Source organism: Falco peregrinus, chromosome 5 (assembly GCF_023634155.1).
Source record: "Falco peregrinus isolate bFalPer1 chromosome 5, bFalPer1.pri, whole genome shotgun sequence".
In the NCBI taxonomy this organism is placed as follows: Eukaryota; Metazoa; Chordata; class Aves; order Falconiformes; family Falconidae; genus Falco; species Falco peregrinus.
In genome coordinates this window covers 20,341,131-20,357,762 of record NC_073725.1, presented here as the reverse complement: position 1 = coordinate 20,357,762, position 16,632 = coordinate 20,341,131, and the positions used below count along the sequence as shown (strand labels likewise).

General features: G+C 40.5%; 1 protein-coding gene across 4 annotated transcripts in view; it reads right to left on the bottom strand.

Annotated features, from left to right (window-relative positions):
• The window catches only part of ELMO1 (engulfment and cell motility 1), a 311,529-nt gene that overhangs the window by 230,786 nt on the left and 64,111 nt on the right, over nucleotides 1-16,632 (bottom strand). For 3 of the 4 annotated variants that reach the window (XM_055803695.1, XM_055803694.1, XM_027793626.2), the window contains one exon: nucleotides 5,019-5,069. The exons of the other annotated variant lie outside the window; for it this stretch is intronic. In XM_055803695.1, the coding sequence (XP_055659670.1) occupies nucleotides 5,019-5,069 (51 nt within the window). The remainder of the gene's footprint in view (nucleotides 1-5,018; nucleotides 5,070-16,632) is intronic. 4 annotated transcript variants of the gene reach the window in all.

The window sequence follows — 16,632 nt, the reverse complement described above, 5'->3', positions numbered from 1 at the left end:
CAGTCCTACGCAATCTCTATAAACAACTAAGGAGGCATAAACAGAGAAACAGGGAAACAGTCACATCTAGAGTTGTGTACTAAATCAGCAATAAAAGCATTACAGATGGATAACCGTATGTTTTATGCAAATATGCCTAAAATAAGTTTATGCAATCAGTAGCCACTTAGAATGAGAAGCCATTTTTCTTCTTGCTGCATCTGAACCAATCCTTTTTGCTTACTATTCAAAATATGCCTCTGGAAACCCAAAGATATTAAACCTTTATCTATAAAAAGACAAAAACCACTTCCACTTCCCAAATCTTCCTCTTGCATCATGAGCAGACAAATATAAAAGTGGCTCATTGACTTCCATGGTCAGTGCTCCTGCTATAAGGTTCAATAATAATTAATTCACCATTACATGATAAACATAATAACATTAATAAGCTAGACCTGCAAATATTTATGCATTTACTGAACCACAAGAACATTAAGACAGTTGAGCACATATTAAACCAATTGTAGATCCAAGATTATAGACCAGATCCCCAAACTTTTACTCAAAGGTAGAGGACTCAGCTGTGTAAGTAGAAATAGGTTTAAAAAAAACCCTACACTTCCTTGTCTGTGTAGATCACATATAAATAAGAAAACAGGTTGCTCACATCTGTAAAAACATTCAGAGAAAAAATGATGACTATTAACGAACACCTACATTTACATGATTGCTCATGCTAGAAATGCTAATACAGCTGCCTATAAACAACTTACAGGTTTGAGAACCCAACCAATCTCCAACCAGGGGATCAAAGAAAAAATTGTGGACAAAAGCAAACGATCAGGCATCATAAATAGCACATTAGAAAAGGCTACCCATTGACTCAGTGTTTAAGGAATACAGCTCATCAGCAAGGCATGTTTTTTAAATGCTCAAGAAGTTACTTTCAAATAACCAGCATGTACTCAAATAATCAGTTCTGTCTGAAAACCATTAAATGAAAAAAAAAAAAAAAAAAGAGGCCAGTTCCTTCAGTTTAGTTTTTGCAATATTTTAGCATCACGTCAAAATGATTAGTCATTTGAACAAGGACTTGCAGGATCAGATCAAAGGAATCCTGCAGTTGCACACACTAAAAGGTTGGACTCTGCTTGCTGCATTGCAGAACACAACTATCCTTTCGGAACAGTCTCACACTCGGAAGCAATTACAGCTCATGTATTTATAAACCTACCAACCATCCACTGGAATATGAGTATCACAAAAAAAGACAATAGCAATCTAGCATTTCAACTGTCACCCGTTTAAAAACAAAGAAATGCTGCATAAGCAACTTTTGATGAGTCCCTTCAGAAATGCAAATGGACAAAGGGGGAAAACAGGTCACAGAAAACTGCAAAAAACACACAACAGCACAAAGAATTGTTAAGAAAGATGATAGGAGAGGTTAAAAATAAATAAGAAACATGATATAGGAACAAAGATAATATGAGAGAAATTCAATCTGTACTCAAGTTACCTAGGAAACAGGGTGTCTGTGTGGTGAGTGGTTTATAGAGGAAAAAAATAGCATTGTTTAGAAAAAACAGCCTTTCAGAGAATCACACAAACTTAGCAAACAGACCTTCGGAAACAAAGACGCAGTTCAAATTCCCACCAGGCCTAAGGACTGGCGTTTGCAAAGTTTTAACTCAAAGAAGTTTAAAATAGACACATTGTAAATCGAAGAAGGCAAGAATTTATAATGGTTTTAGCAGCACGCTGTAAGTGCAGTTTTCCCCTTGCAATATTAACAATGACTTTTCAGAAAAAGGTCCCTATATATGCACAGAAAACAATCTAAATTTAAGATTGGAAAAGAGAAAGCATTTAACATTTGGATTTGGGGAGTTAGATTTCAAATCCTAATCTTAAAAATGCCAACCCAGCCAAACCAAAAACACTGGTTTACTACTTCTAGATGAAACTACTTTTTTTTCTCATTTCAGTCTTTAATGGTACCTGTTCTGGGTGTATGAGCAACACACAAATTGAGGCTACTGACAACGGAACTCAAAAAGATCATATCTCTTCCTTCTCACCCAATTTTCAGTAACTTATGGCATGCAACTGTAAATTGGTACAGCCAGACTACTGGCTGTCATAGTAATAACTTGCATGAAAATTAAGAACTAGAAAAGCATTTTAAATTCACGCAGCCGTCAGAACTGGTCAAAATGATACCTCTCAACTCTTCAAAGAAAAAAGTTTCCTCAAAAGACCTGTGAAGTTCAGGACAGATTTATTTATTTTTTGTCCACAATAGCCAGGAAGTAGTCAGCTCGCCTCTCTGGAACTATATGGACACATCCCAGACACTGCATAATCTGTACGTGGCTCCTCTTATTTTCTCTCCTTCTTCCTCTTCTTTTCTAATTCCTCCACCTCTTCAAAAAGCATTTTTGCTACGATTTTTTTTTTCTGGCGCAAGGGGGAGATAGTTTCAGTGTTCAGAATCTTAATATTTTCACAGGATGAGAAAAACATTTCCCACCCAAGTCTAAAAGCTAGGAAAGCGTCTTTCACATTTTGCAGGAGCATATCATGCAGCCTGTTCTTCACATTATCTCTTCCAACTACTGTTGCTCTCATACAGGATTTCAGAGGAAAAATGGAAACAGATGGCCTGTTAGCTTTCAGGGTAAATGGCAAGCATTGTGTGGGTCACCAGTCTAAAAACCACAGCTTGGAAGCCTTTAATCTATCTTATTTTAGGTACTTCTATGATGACCACTTTGACAGCATCTTAAAAGGAAAGATACTATTTATCGTAGGGTGGGAACTTGCAGAACTTCATTTTACATCTATTTAAAGAATACAAATACTCTCTAATCTGACAAAAAACAGTCCAGTCCTTTGAAACCACCTTCCAAGCTACCTCTCTGATTCTGGGAAAAAGTTAATAAAAACTTTTTAAAAACATCAGTAAATCTGAAAATAAGCACCGGTTCAGGGATAAATAATGACTGAAGACTAGAAAGTAAACTGGCCTTCTATCTTGTAAAAGATAGTCAAATGTCAAGTCAAAACTGTGGGCGAGGGCCAGAGTGGTCCGTAACTTGGTAGGTAACAGAAAACACCTCAGTATCCCAAGGACTGCTATCTTGGTTGACAGTCCCTAAATCAAATCATCAAAGAAACAGAACAAGCAGAATAGAGTCCTGTGCAGAGCTCCACCTTCCTGACCATAAGTATTAGCAGAAAGTGTTACAAATCCAAATTTTGTCTTGTGTTTGTAGGTCATGTTTCCAATTGCACAAGTGATCAGACATTTCCAAAGATCAGTCACAGCACAGCTTCTCCTTAGTTTTGCATGGTGCAATTGGTTGTGGGTTTTGAGACAGTGAAGGATTCCATGAGTCATCTCATGCTGTCACTCCATGCCATGGTTACACAAAAGAATGATGCAGTACATTTGGACCACATTGGTTCTTGATGAACCACAGACATTGTTTTGATTTCATGAGATCCCAAGTCTCAGCAGTAGATAGTCATTTTCAATTGGAGTGGACATTTGTTCTTAAGAAGTCCCAAAGGTTAGGAGGAGCTGGTGCTGAGGCTCTGTTTCCGAGGAAATTCCATCAAATAGGGTGTACTCCACCAGCAAGTGCTTTCACCATGTACAAGGCTGTTCTGGTGACTTATGGCAAGAGACTCTGGCATCACATTAACTCTAACAGAGCCATGGTCTTAAACTGTTGTTTATTTTTATGACTGTAAAGCTCTGTATATAGCGATCACTGGAAAAGACGAGGAATAATGGAAATCTCTTGTGTTTGCCCAGCTGACTGCTGCTTGGAAGTGCTTTCTATTAAGAAGCTACACTCCTGTAGATTAATATTGCAGTCACTTATTAAAAAAACTCAAGGCATGTATATGTTTCCATATCGGCTTATGCAATTTCTGCCTATACACAGACCTGCGTACAAATTCAGTCACCTCCTAAGCCTGATATAAGCCATCATCAAGTTAAGCAGGCTGGGGAGGAGTGAAACACACGGGATACCTGGAGAACCTGGGAAGTTAGTAAAAACATACACTTCTCTGTTTACTGTGAGCCTAGGCCCTACTAGCTGAAAAGTGATCCATCCAAAAACGTACTTATAATAATATCTATGTGGCTGCTATCTAGCAGTTTTCCCAGTTTATGGCGGTAACTGACCCCACTCTTAACAGGTTCAACAGAAGCCAAAAGTTAAACCACCACAGCTCCATCTTGCCTGTTCAAATGAGTTGCAGTACAGGGTGGCAGAGTTTGGCCATAAGAATGCTTTGAATCTGCAGAAGTTAGAACACCACCATAAAAGAGGTAAACCATTTTAATGGCACACTACATTTGTCAGCAAGGAAATGGGATTGCTGCTGCCTTAGACATACATCTTCAGGGACTAATAGTGGCTTTCAGCATGTGGCAACAGTACTGCTCAACTCAGCAGGAAAACAGGCCATTACAAGGCAACCAGCAACTCTGCTGTGCTTTTGGAGTAGCTGGCAAGGAGGTGGTGTTGAAAAAAAATAAAATGAAGACAGTAAAATCTCAGCTTTACAGTTGCTGCTCACTCAACAGAAACTCAGAGAGCAGAAAAGCTCTGACCTGAGCTGCCCAGCAGAGCTCTCTGTGATTCGACTCCCAGCCTCTTCTCTTGGCTCTGAGCTCTGGGGCAGAAAAAGAGCAACTTGAGTGAGGCTGCAATGCCGGTAGGGAAGCAGAGGCATTTTGGACATGAAAGCTGTTCCCAGTTGGAGAGAAGTGAGATGCAAAAAACACCCGGTTGTGCCAATACTATCACTAAATGTCACTCAGAGGTACCAGCCCTGTCCCCATAACTCAAAAAAAGACCACATGCAGTCATCTTGTGACCACTCCATCACCCTCCTTGGCAGGAGGATTGTGGGATACAGTGTGGCTAAAACTTAAAAATACATGTGTCCGTTCACAATGATTTACTAATCAAATTTTCATTTTGCATGGAGAGAAGAACAGAACAGTAACTCACTGGAGATGTTGTTAATCGAAGGATCGCTCCATTTTTTATTTCATTACGATTCTGAAAGAGAAAAATCCAAAAGGTGTTATTTAAGACTCAAAGATGAAATATGCATTGAGCAGAATGACATACTAAACCAGCAACAGTACCTTCCCCTGCCTGCATGCAAAAGCTTCCCTCTTTCATGCAAGCTAACACCTATACAGTGTTTTCCCCACGAAGATACACTAACATTAGCTTCAAGAAATAGGTTCACATTTTATTTAACAAATCTGAACCCTTTCAAGAATGACTTCATGTTTTTCAAAGTTTAGCTTCCACTGGCAACTTCTAAATATTTCTTTGAAATATACTGTCTATGGTGTCTGGCTCTGGTATTGTGCTAAATAGTTGAGGAGTTCGTAAGTTTGCTGAAACCTGTCATTAAACATCTGCAGTATTTAAAATTTATCCCGCTGGCTTTCCATTTTCTATAACAAGAACATGCTGACTTAAACCACTGGAACCAACCCACTGAGCTCTGCCACCAAGACTTTGCATTCTCCCTCAAAGTAAGAAAAAAAAAAACCAAACCAAAACAAAAAATCAACCATCACTGTTAACAGTAAGTAAGGTTCAAACGTGTCATAAGTCATTCTCCTTACCCGGAGAGGTAAGCATTAAACATTTTTTTTTTTTTGGTTAAGCTCACATAGTGTGTTCAATTAAACTAAAGCTACAGATAGACGAAAAAGCTACTATGACATAAGCTATGGTGTACACTTACAGTATCCTCACAACTTTGTGGTCAATGCCCATGTTCATGGTTTTCCCCTGTGGTAAGCATAGGGGACCCTGCCCCTCTTTCAACAAGCTACCTCCTGTTCACCACAGGTTGAGACTACAGTCCCTGGCACGACGAAGATACTAACAGGTGCTGACTGTGCACAGCACAATGCACAGTCACAATTTCATCCATGGTTCAATAGCTTGTTCATGGACCAATACCCTAATTTGTCAAAGAAACTGGAGGAATCCCTAACAGTTTGAGAGAGAAGAGCTAATTTTGTTCTGAGGATCACATTGCAAGCTTTCTGCAGACTGGTGTTTAGCCCAGGAAAAAAAGAGAGAAAGAGAGAGTATTTCTTCTCAGGCAATTTCTCCCAAATTCATTTCATCTTTGTTGCTCCCATTCTGAAACTTCTCAAATCCAAAATGCTAAAAACAGGATAAATTTTGCCTGAAACCAGGTCAAGTAGTCCCAAAATAAAACTCCAGTACATTGTCTCTTTCTCGGTATCCAAGTCATCTGTGGGATTGGTTCTAGCTACCTACAAGATCACTCTCCACCCACAAAGACTTCTTCACTCTAACTGAAATAAATGAAGTGCCAGCCAACACAAGGGGTACATGGGAGAAAGTTTTTTTACGGTCTTTCCTTATATATGCAGTTAACTCATCTCAGCCTTCAGCAGCCTCCTCCTGCCAGAACAGCCCCAGGGAGGCCAGCCAGGCTATACTCAAGAGAGGGGCAAAAAAGGGTGAGCAGCTAAATAGAGGGTGACTTCCCACAGCGCTAACAAAGTGCCAGATTTTCTCCTCTTGTAGTAAAACAGCACCAGACCCAGCTATGTTTCATCACGTCTAAGGAATCTGTATGAAGTGGCAATAGTGCATTTGAGTGGTTTAATCTAAATCAGTGTTGAAACAAACTCACTTTGCAAACAGTTGTGGTGGCTTAAACTGTTCCTGCCTTCTGGATTTGTGGAACTGAATAAAAGTAATTGCTTTAGGACAGACAGTCAGCATAGGCTAAATTTACCTCCATCGACAGTTTAGACTAAGCCACTGGCCCTCAACTGTGTTAGGCCAGGGTATGTGCATGCACACATACACACAGGGTTCCATCAGCTTTACTTGTAACGCAGCAAATCCCAGCATGCAAAAATACTAAAAACAGTTAGGGAATCCGACAACACTTAAACAACTTCAACTGTACCAGTCACATTCAGAAGTTCACCAATAACCTATATGAAAATATTGGAGCGAAGTAAATAGACTGTTCTTAAACATAAGTAAGAGCACACACAGAGGCTTATTTTTTCAGCAACAAAACTTTCAGCTTAAAGTTTCTCATGTTTCCTGCTCTAATTAACATGAACTACAAAATCAGATGTAGAAATGAGTTTGCAGTTTCAGAAGTTAAGTCACTTCATCTGGGCCACAATAATCATCTCTGCAAACACTTTTAGTTCACTGCAAACATGAGGTACTAGGCATTGGGCGAGGAGGCTACGCAGTGGTCTCAGGAGGCTTGAGGAGTTTCCAAACAGTACTCCAAAGAGTACTATTTCCCTCCCACCTCCCACCAGCTCTGGCACTGGACAGACCTGTTTGTAGGTCAGCCTCACTAAACTCGCAGAAATTAGCCCCGGTAGGAAAGAGAGGAGTTTTCCGTCAGGTTAATAAACAGAAGCAAGCTCTGCAAGGGTTCAGCACCAGTGCAAACCCAAGAAAGATGGTGGAATCACATCTCTGGGAGCAGGGAAGCAGTGGTGGGGAACAGAACAGGGAAACTGTGAGGAGAAATTACACCTTCCCTTTTTGGAAGCAACAAGCTGCCAGCCACAGCCCAAATTACATTATTTCGCAGTTGCTTCGGGCTGAAGCCACGCTCCGCAGTTTGTTCAATTAACAGTAATTTTGTCACAACCCTAAACACATAAAAAGCTAAAGTACATAAAACCCTAACACATAAAAAGCTGATCTTAACCTGACATACTCTCTACAGTGTCAGGCATGCAGATAAAAAATAAAACTCTAATTAAATAAGGACACTTACAGATTGCATAGATTGAATCTACAAACAATCTAGCATGTGATCTTGTCTAGATCTTTTATCAATATCTATCTTGCTAAAAATTATTTCTCTATAGTGAGAAGAATGTCAGAACAAGTGGAAAAAAGGAAGCCATAACCTGGTTGAAGTTCAGCTATTGCAATGGATAAACAAGAGAAGCACTGTTCTCCAGTGACTGTATGTCAGCAGGTTATATATAAAACAGAAAAAAGAACACACAAAGTACATAAAAGCATCACCAGAAATTTTCATTGGGGTCTTTCTGTTTATTTATCAAGCCAAGTCTGAAACACCAAGGCTTTCAGACTCGAAGTTGCAACGTTTGTCAGAGCCCACAGCACATGAAGCCCAAGGACCTTTCATCATGCCTGGCTTGGTGCAAAGTGCCAAAGTCTGCCCTGTACTATAAATTCAGTCACTGTTACCACAAGAGATAGAAAGCTTGTCTTCAACTCCTGATTTAGACAAAGGCTTAAAGGAAAACTGCCTGCACCTCCTCTCTGAAAGTATTCAAAGCATCAAGCCTCTAACACCAGCAGGCTAGCCAAAACTCGAAAAGGGTTAGCTGTCCCCCAATACAAAAATCCAATTTTGCTTATCCATTCTAAATTATGACTTAAGCACCTACCAAGAAACCGCATGTAAGCGTACAATTAAGCCAAGAGGATTTCCTACATTAACTGGGTGATGCAGTAGTCAGTATGCCAGTTAATTTCAATTGCAACATTTACACACAGTTAATCTGCTTAGTATTAAGGACAACATCCTGTGGATTTCTTTTCCAGGATAACAGAACATCATTGTGGCAGCCTGGTTTTGGCAATCATACTGGTGAGCACCACCACCACAACTGTTCAGGACAGGGCTCACCACCACCTATAGGGAGGTAACCACATGAACAAGACAAAAAAACAACAAAAAACCCTTCCAAGCTAGTTCTGATCTGTTTCTCAAGTGTACATCAAGTTTGTAGGGATTGTTCATCCTGTTGATCTATATCAGAAAGCTTGTTCCTGGGCAGTGAGGGAACTGGTAAAAACAGTACTATTAACCCCCACACCCCCACCCCATCCCCCAAAAAAATCCTAACAAGTAAATGGATTTGTTATAAATGTTATCTAGGACTAAACAGCAGTTATATTATGGATACAAATAAGCCACAATTGCAGTATTATATCTAACAAGAGCCTACACTCACAAGATTATTTTATTCTAATTGAGTAGATAGTATTTCCAAGCATCATATTGCCTCATGACGCTTTCCAAGCTGAGTTTTCAGACAGACATGAAAACACACAAACCACAAGGCACAGCAGGAAGTAAAGTATACCTGGACAGTTTGCCTTGTGTTCAGGTCCTAGGGCCTCTGACTTCCAGCTCCACCAGCTGCAGCAACATGAACCTATGTTACCTGCCACCAGATTCTGTTCCTTCTCAAAGCTCTGCCTTTACTATGCCATAGGCTACTTTGCCCAAAACACATGCAGGAGACTTGCATAGACTTGCCCTCAAGCATTAACAGAGTCCACCAAACCACACAGAGGGATGAAGGTACATGAATTTGTTTTCAAAAAAATCCTATCAAAATAGTCAAGCCATTTATTCAGAGCTTTGCTGGAAAGACACTTCAGAAAACGTATCAATTTATTTTTGCCGTGCATTTGTTTTCTCATTTTAATAATCTGTTATACTGAGTAAAATGCCTCAGGATTCAGCTCACTGTAACTGGTTGGAATGGAATGTTTTCTCAACATATTTGAGGAAGACATAGAAGCATTGGTTCCCATGGTTATAGCTTACTCGGCACTATTCTTTAACTTTGACCAAACAGCTTCCTTCAGACTTCGCTAACTAGGCTGAAGAGTAACAGCCAAGAAATCTAAAATTCTTCATGTGTTTATATTGCTAAGTAATAGATTCTTTCCTATTTCAATACTACTATTATTCTATTACATCTTCCTCCAAAGTGACACAACAAAAAATTAGAGCTATGAAACACACTTTAAGCTGGTGACTCCATAACATTTTTGTAAGGATGAGTTTGGGCAAGTAGTAAATAAGGACAACATATTAACATAATATGTTCACTTTTAAGTCAACAACTCAGGAAAGACAAGCAAAGTTCTTGTTGGCCGATCTCCCTTAAAGCACCGATTCAATATGCTACAGCAGTCAGTAAACACTGGGTGCTGTCAGAAGTGGTACTGTGAACTAGTCAGAGGCATCGTTTTGCCACCACCCAAGAACTTGAAGCACCCATACACAGGGCACTGTGTGCAGTTCTGATCTTCACACCTTAAGGAGGACACAGTAGTGTCAGGGAAAATGCAGAGAAAGGCAAAGGAAATGCTCAGTGGGATTGAGCAGCTGCCTCACAAGGCAAGGTCTTCTCAGTTTGGAGGGACAAAGGCCACAGGAGGGAATGCAGGGGACAAGCTGAAGGCAGAACTGCTGTTAATCAAATCCTGCAGTACGAGAACTAGGGATTGCTGGATGAAAACAGTAAGGGATTGGTTTAAGGCAGATATGAAGACTATACCTCTTCATTCAGCAGGCAGTGAACTACTTGAGCTTGCTGTCACAACAGGTTGTGAAAGCAGGCAGTATCAGCAGGTTCAAGAAGAGATGAAAGAATTTCATGGCCTTTATATGGAATATTAAATGGACTAAGTGTAGATTTAGCCTCTAACACCTGTAGTACGATGAATGTAAATGCTGAGGAAGCACGAAGAGAATGAAAAGCATCATCTCATCACAACCCCGAATGGCATTTGCTACTGTTACAACTGGAGATAGACTATGAAATTAGATATAACATTTGGCTGACCTGGTAGGAGATTTCTTAAGTTAATTTTTAGTCACCAAAAACTTTGATGAGAGCTAAGAAATACGGTACTGTTTTAGAAGAAATACTGAGGCAATTAATCTTGTAATAGAATTCCTTTTCTGGGAAGCTGCTGGAGACAGGGAGAATGTCTTCTAGTTTTTCACATTAGAATTTGTTGAAAGCATTTTCCTTAAAAAATTAAGTGTTGGTAAGTATAGCTGGAGTTTCTAAAAAGAGGGGGTTTTCTGCATGCTGTTTATCTACCCTTATTCAAAGATGACAGAGGCCAGTAAATAAACCAAATTACACCAGTGGTACAGTTTCACGGTATACCTAATCCAGTGCAACTCCACAGCCCACAAGAGGCACAATTCTGCATATATCCTTCTAGCAGCGTGTGGGCTCCTAACACTTTCCTTACATCAGATCTACTAACATGCAGCAACACAGTCAGCCACCTAACCTTAAAAAATTACTTCTTCCTCTCCCCTTCATTCACATAAAAAGGGGAAAAAAAAATCCAGAGTTTTCTTTTGTCAGATCCTTGACTAGAAGCAACTCGCCTTCTAGCAGTAGTCACTAGGATGCTAGTGGGGCAAAGGGAATGAAGCAACAGAGGGGAAAAGAAAGCTCAACTACCTTTTTCTCCAGCAACCCACAGTAATACCAAATTCAATGACACTTAAACCACATCCTAAGAAAAAGTCTGTACTTTGCATGATTTACTCATCTTCAGGTGGCGTGATCTACAGGGACATTATCAGGAACCACTTGCTCTGCAGAGCAAGAGTGGTATTACACTGTAGGTTATAGTTACAGACAAGTTATTTTTAACCTGGATCAGTTCCCCAATTCAAGCAACCACACAGACAGTTGAGTTGTACCAGTAACACGAAAGGAGCAGGCAGATAACAAGCAGCCCCATCATCCTCTGATAAGCTGGAACATAACAGCTGCACCCTGCAACATAAACATCAGGAAGTGACAGACTTAGCTGGGATCATACTCTTGTTGTTGAGATCATGTGGGGAAATCAGAACAGGGAACTGGTACGGACACACAAAAAAACCAAATAAAGACTGTCAATTTGAAGTCAGCTCTTCCATGCAGTTCACCCAACACATTCACCCACAGCACCAAGGAGGGGTCAGCACAGGAGGAGTAGCTCCTTAAGCAGATGCTGCTACTAAGAGAAATAGCTTTAGACCCAAGCCAAGATTGCAGTTTGCAGTCACTTTTGCCAAATCAAAGCAAAGCTTTGCTACCATAAAGCAGAGTCTTGCTTTTCAGTCTCTTGCTCATTCCTACTACTGTTTTTATGTGGCATAAACAGTTGCATAACTAGTTGATGAATCAACAAGGGAACTAAACCAGCCAAAAATTTTATCATTTTGGGTTTTGCCCAGTTTGTAAGGTAAAAGACAGACATAAGCATTGTAAGTAAAATCAGGAAAGCTGGCCAGCTCATTTTGCAAGCACCACGTTTGGAGCCACACTAAGGCTTGTTTAAGAGGAAGCCTGCACATACCTGTGCTTCTCTAACATATACATCCTACTCGTACTCCCTTGCCTGCACCCTTCCTCACAGATACAGAGGGACTGTAGGTAAAACATCCCTTCTCCTTTCTGACTACAGTCGTAATTTGCCATCAAGTTCATTCCACATCAGCCTAAACCAGTTCCAAGAGCAAGTGAGGGACATAACGGCTCACAGCTGTTATGAAGAGCAAAGTTTCATTCCTTTTTCTGCCCTTCCTTTAACTTCTTCCTTCTCTGCAGCCCATTCCTGGACACGATTCAAAGGTTCTGCTTCACCCTTACATCAGATCAGGCAGACTTTTTTCTTAAGCAAATTTAATTAAAGTGGCACATTATTCCCCCTCCCTTGCCACCACCTCCAAAAATTGTCCAAAAAAAAAAATATAAAAAAAATGCCATAGCCAGCAGAAATGAAGTGGCAGGATCTCTTGGGGCAGGGGAGAAGAAATCAGAACCATCCCCTTTCAGCACTGAGCTATGGTGTCTGTTCACTGCACCTTGTAAAAATACCCATCTGAATAGGTTGTTCTTTAAGTATGAAGATAATTTAAAGAGCATTTTTCTGTCAGCCATATCTTGAAAGAACTGTTTGCTATCAGCTGAACCCAAACAATCACACTGCACCTGTGGTATACTGTACCTATCTTCAAGCGCTGAAACAAAGACAAACCATTTCAGAGCCTTTCCTCTCTAGTGATTACTTGCAAGGCAAAATGACAAACTAAAATCAAGAAAATAAATATCTATACAGCTATTTAAAAAAACCCACTTGATCCACCACATCAGCCTTGATGTGGAACTAAGGAACTGAACAGAAGATATTGTCATACTAACTATTTAAAAAGAAGGCAAGCAGAAGAACTGAGCTGCTCATGCTGGGGTCAGGAAGTTTAACAGGGTGACAGGACAGAATTATTTTCTTTGGAAAATTTAGCATAAACCTAAAGTCCTACAAAATGAGTCCTAAAAACTAGGACTAATTTGATAAGAGAAGGATGACCACTGTTCTTGAGATCAGCCTGAATGAAGCCGAAGCAGGGTTGAAAGTGATCTAGTGTACAGATACTCGAGTTTTACTTCTGTTCACTGAAGAAATATACTCATGTCCACTGTTTTTTACTGGAGCTCGCAAGACAGTTTTACCAGCATCCATCAAGCAGGCAGAAGTACAGCTGCTCTGGCTCCATGTGCTGTCCGTATTGTTAGGAATATCTGCAGGGCTGTGCAGATGACCCAAAATAGTAAGAAATATGTGAATATAAGGGAAATACCACATGTCCTATCAGTGGCAGAGAAAAGGTAAAGTCGGGCATAGTTTGGTCCAGGTCCAATCTGGAATGGAATCTGCCATTTATGTAGCACTACTAACAAATGTATTACCAAGAGAAATGCAAAATGGCAAACAAGGAACAGAGCACTTGATACATTTCTCCAGTTCCCAGCCTTTATGCTACTTACCATTTTCAGCTGCTTACAAAGCACCAAGTCCTTTAGTAAATCAGAAACTTTCATTATTGAGCATGTTTACTTCGAACTCACCGACATTCAGTCAATTAGTGAGTACAGACGAATACTAAAACGTGAAAGAAAAAACTTCAAAAAAACCCCAACCCTACTAGTGGCTCATTTCCCGTCCCGTCATTTGCATACGCTCCCACGCAGGGAGCCTGCAATGGCATGGTGGAATTTCACATGAATATACAATTACAGGTTGTATTCAGCAAAAAATAGGTCACAAGCAAAAGCACCTTTGAGAAAAAACAATCACCAGGGACTCTGGTACGCAGGTTCCCAGCTTGGGGAAGGCAGGGGGTAGAAGGACGTCCCATCTGCCAACACAGCAAAGAGCTGAGTAATGACAACGAAAGTAAGGTGGGGGCAGCTCCCTTTGCAAAACAACACGAAAAGTCTCTCAAAATTACTGGAGGGAACTCAGTGTCTGCTATCCTCCACTTCATGCAATAGACCCGTAGGAATGAAAGGGAAATGTGGGAGTCAGGAAAGAAGGAAAAACACACAGGGAGTCTTCAAGGGCATCAGATGTAAAAAAACGAACACAATAAATTTATGACTGAATAAAAATGGGCCGCAATCAACACACAGATTAATGAAATGCCCTTACATTTAAAAAACAAGATTTTAAAAAATGGCACCAGTATCATCATTGTGTGCTGAACATAGCCAGGAGCTGGCTCACACAGCCCCTCAGCAAGAGTGAGTTAGCCTTTTCTTCCCAATAGCTGCTCAGGGTGCAGAGTTAAAAGCACCACATTCTACCTCTAGCAGTGAAGCCAGTTTGAACACTGCTCTTCCCCAGCCCCACACTCCTGCAAGGCCCCCTTGTTATAAACATTGTGGTTTATCACACCTTCAGATGTGACCAAAAAACCTCATTTTTCAGGCTGCGTTGTCATCTCAACAGTGACAATGATCCAGCTCCTTCACAACCTTTTTGTTTTTAGAGACCAAGTTTGAGCTAAAAATGACCCTGCCAGACCCAGAGCCCACAGTGGGCAGTGCAGCCAGGTGCACAGATGGATCTATAGCAGCCAGACCTAGTTTACAAGGCCAAGGGTGAGCAATGATAAGGGACCAGGCATATCCACCAACGTGCTGCATGAGACACTCGCATGCTTGTCCCTGAATTCCTAGTATCACCAGCAGAGGAACACAGCAGATAGAGATCCAAGCTGTGGTTTTCAGCCCAGGAACACACATAGCAGACAAAATTATACAGTCATTTTCTACTCTTCACATAGCATTTTCCATTCTAAACCTGACCTCACCCAGGCTATAGCATTCCTGACTTTTTATGCCTCAACATGCACGAGCATTTATTCAGGTACAACCTGGACAGATTGAAGCAAAGATGACTTTTTCATTCTCTGTTATATAGTGTCTAGCACAATGAGATCCTCATTCAGAAGTCAGGCTTTCAGAGGTTTGACCTACCAAAGAAATGCTCCTCCAGTGTAAGTAAGGCATTTAAAAAAACCAAGAGACACACCTATTAATGTAATTAAAAAATCAAATACACTGTGATCAAAACACCAGCTAGGCTTGAGCTTAGGCACTATGCCTGCTTCGTTTTCTTGTTCATATATCCTCCTGTTTTATTTCTCCCATTTTTAAAGAAATTACTAAAATACATAATTAATAGTTTCCACTGCATTTTCAGGGGCACAGATATAGCCAAACCAGAACCCCAGAGGCAGCGGTCCAAACTGCATCTGCTGTGATAAGCCCTATCTCTAGTAGAAACCCTGGCTGACTCAAGATTTGTTATAAGACTGCCCTTATACTGTCTGAAGGAGTTATTGCTACTTCTGTAGAGCCATTTTCCCAAATAATACAGCCGGGGGGGGGGGGGGGGCGGGTCGTGGGGAGAAACAAACAGAACTGCTTGGGCGTTGTTTTTATTTATGTATGGTATAATCAGGGAATACAGGTCAGCTACAAAAGATAAAGAGTTCTGCATATGACTACCAAAACACAGATGCGCTGTTTGCCACCCAAAACCAAAAATATAATTGTAAACCATGTGTTGACAATCCCACATTTGTAACATTTTCACCTCAAAGTTTCTTGTTACTCTGTACAATAATTCATTAATTGCTTTTCTTTCTGGCAACTTTAAACGTGGTGACACTTCAAAAAGGAATCTCTACCTGGAAAGCCATAAATCAGCAGTCACCCAGGCTCTGCAGAAACATGACCCATACATAATGTTTTCTGCATATGTACAGACATACAATGCATCTTCGAAAGCAGTGAAAAAAAACTTATTAGAAGCTGTCACCGTTTGCAAAAGAGCTCTGCTCACATCCTAGTAAGAGGCAGATTTAAGCAATGTGGGCTTTAACAATTAGCGTTGTAGCTTCATTAAAGTGCGAGTGTTTGTCCTCACACCTGGTGTTTTTCGTGTTTTAATTCAGAAAACAACAACATGCTACTGCACACAAATGAGGGGAAGTACGTAGAAGGGGTGATGGCCTATATAAGCCTCTCTTTATAGCCACTATCCAATAAGCAGTGACAAACAGTGAACAATATCTAATAAAAGTCACAGACATCTGAGTAATACTGGTGGCATTTAGAGCTCTTTTCTCTTATTTATGTGACTCAGAGTCAGACACTCTGCATAGTTTCAGTAGGGAATAAACAAACTCGAAGTCCTCTCTGCAGTACAATCCCAAATGTTCCAGAAGACCATCATTTTCCACCCTTATTGCAAGTTTAAGGCAGCCAAAAGCCATCAGACTTCCTCTTATGTAGAACAGAAAACATTCCTCCTTCTCAAAGCTGCAGGAGCCTACCCCACCAAACATAGAGGTAAAGCCTGGAAGATTCCTCCAATTGTATCAGGACGAATTCCTTCAACGAGCCCTAGTATTCACTCAGTCGTGGCTTCTTGGAAA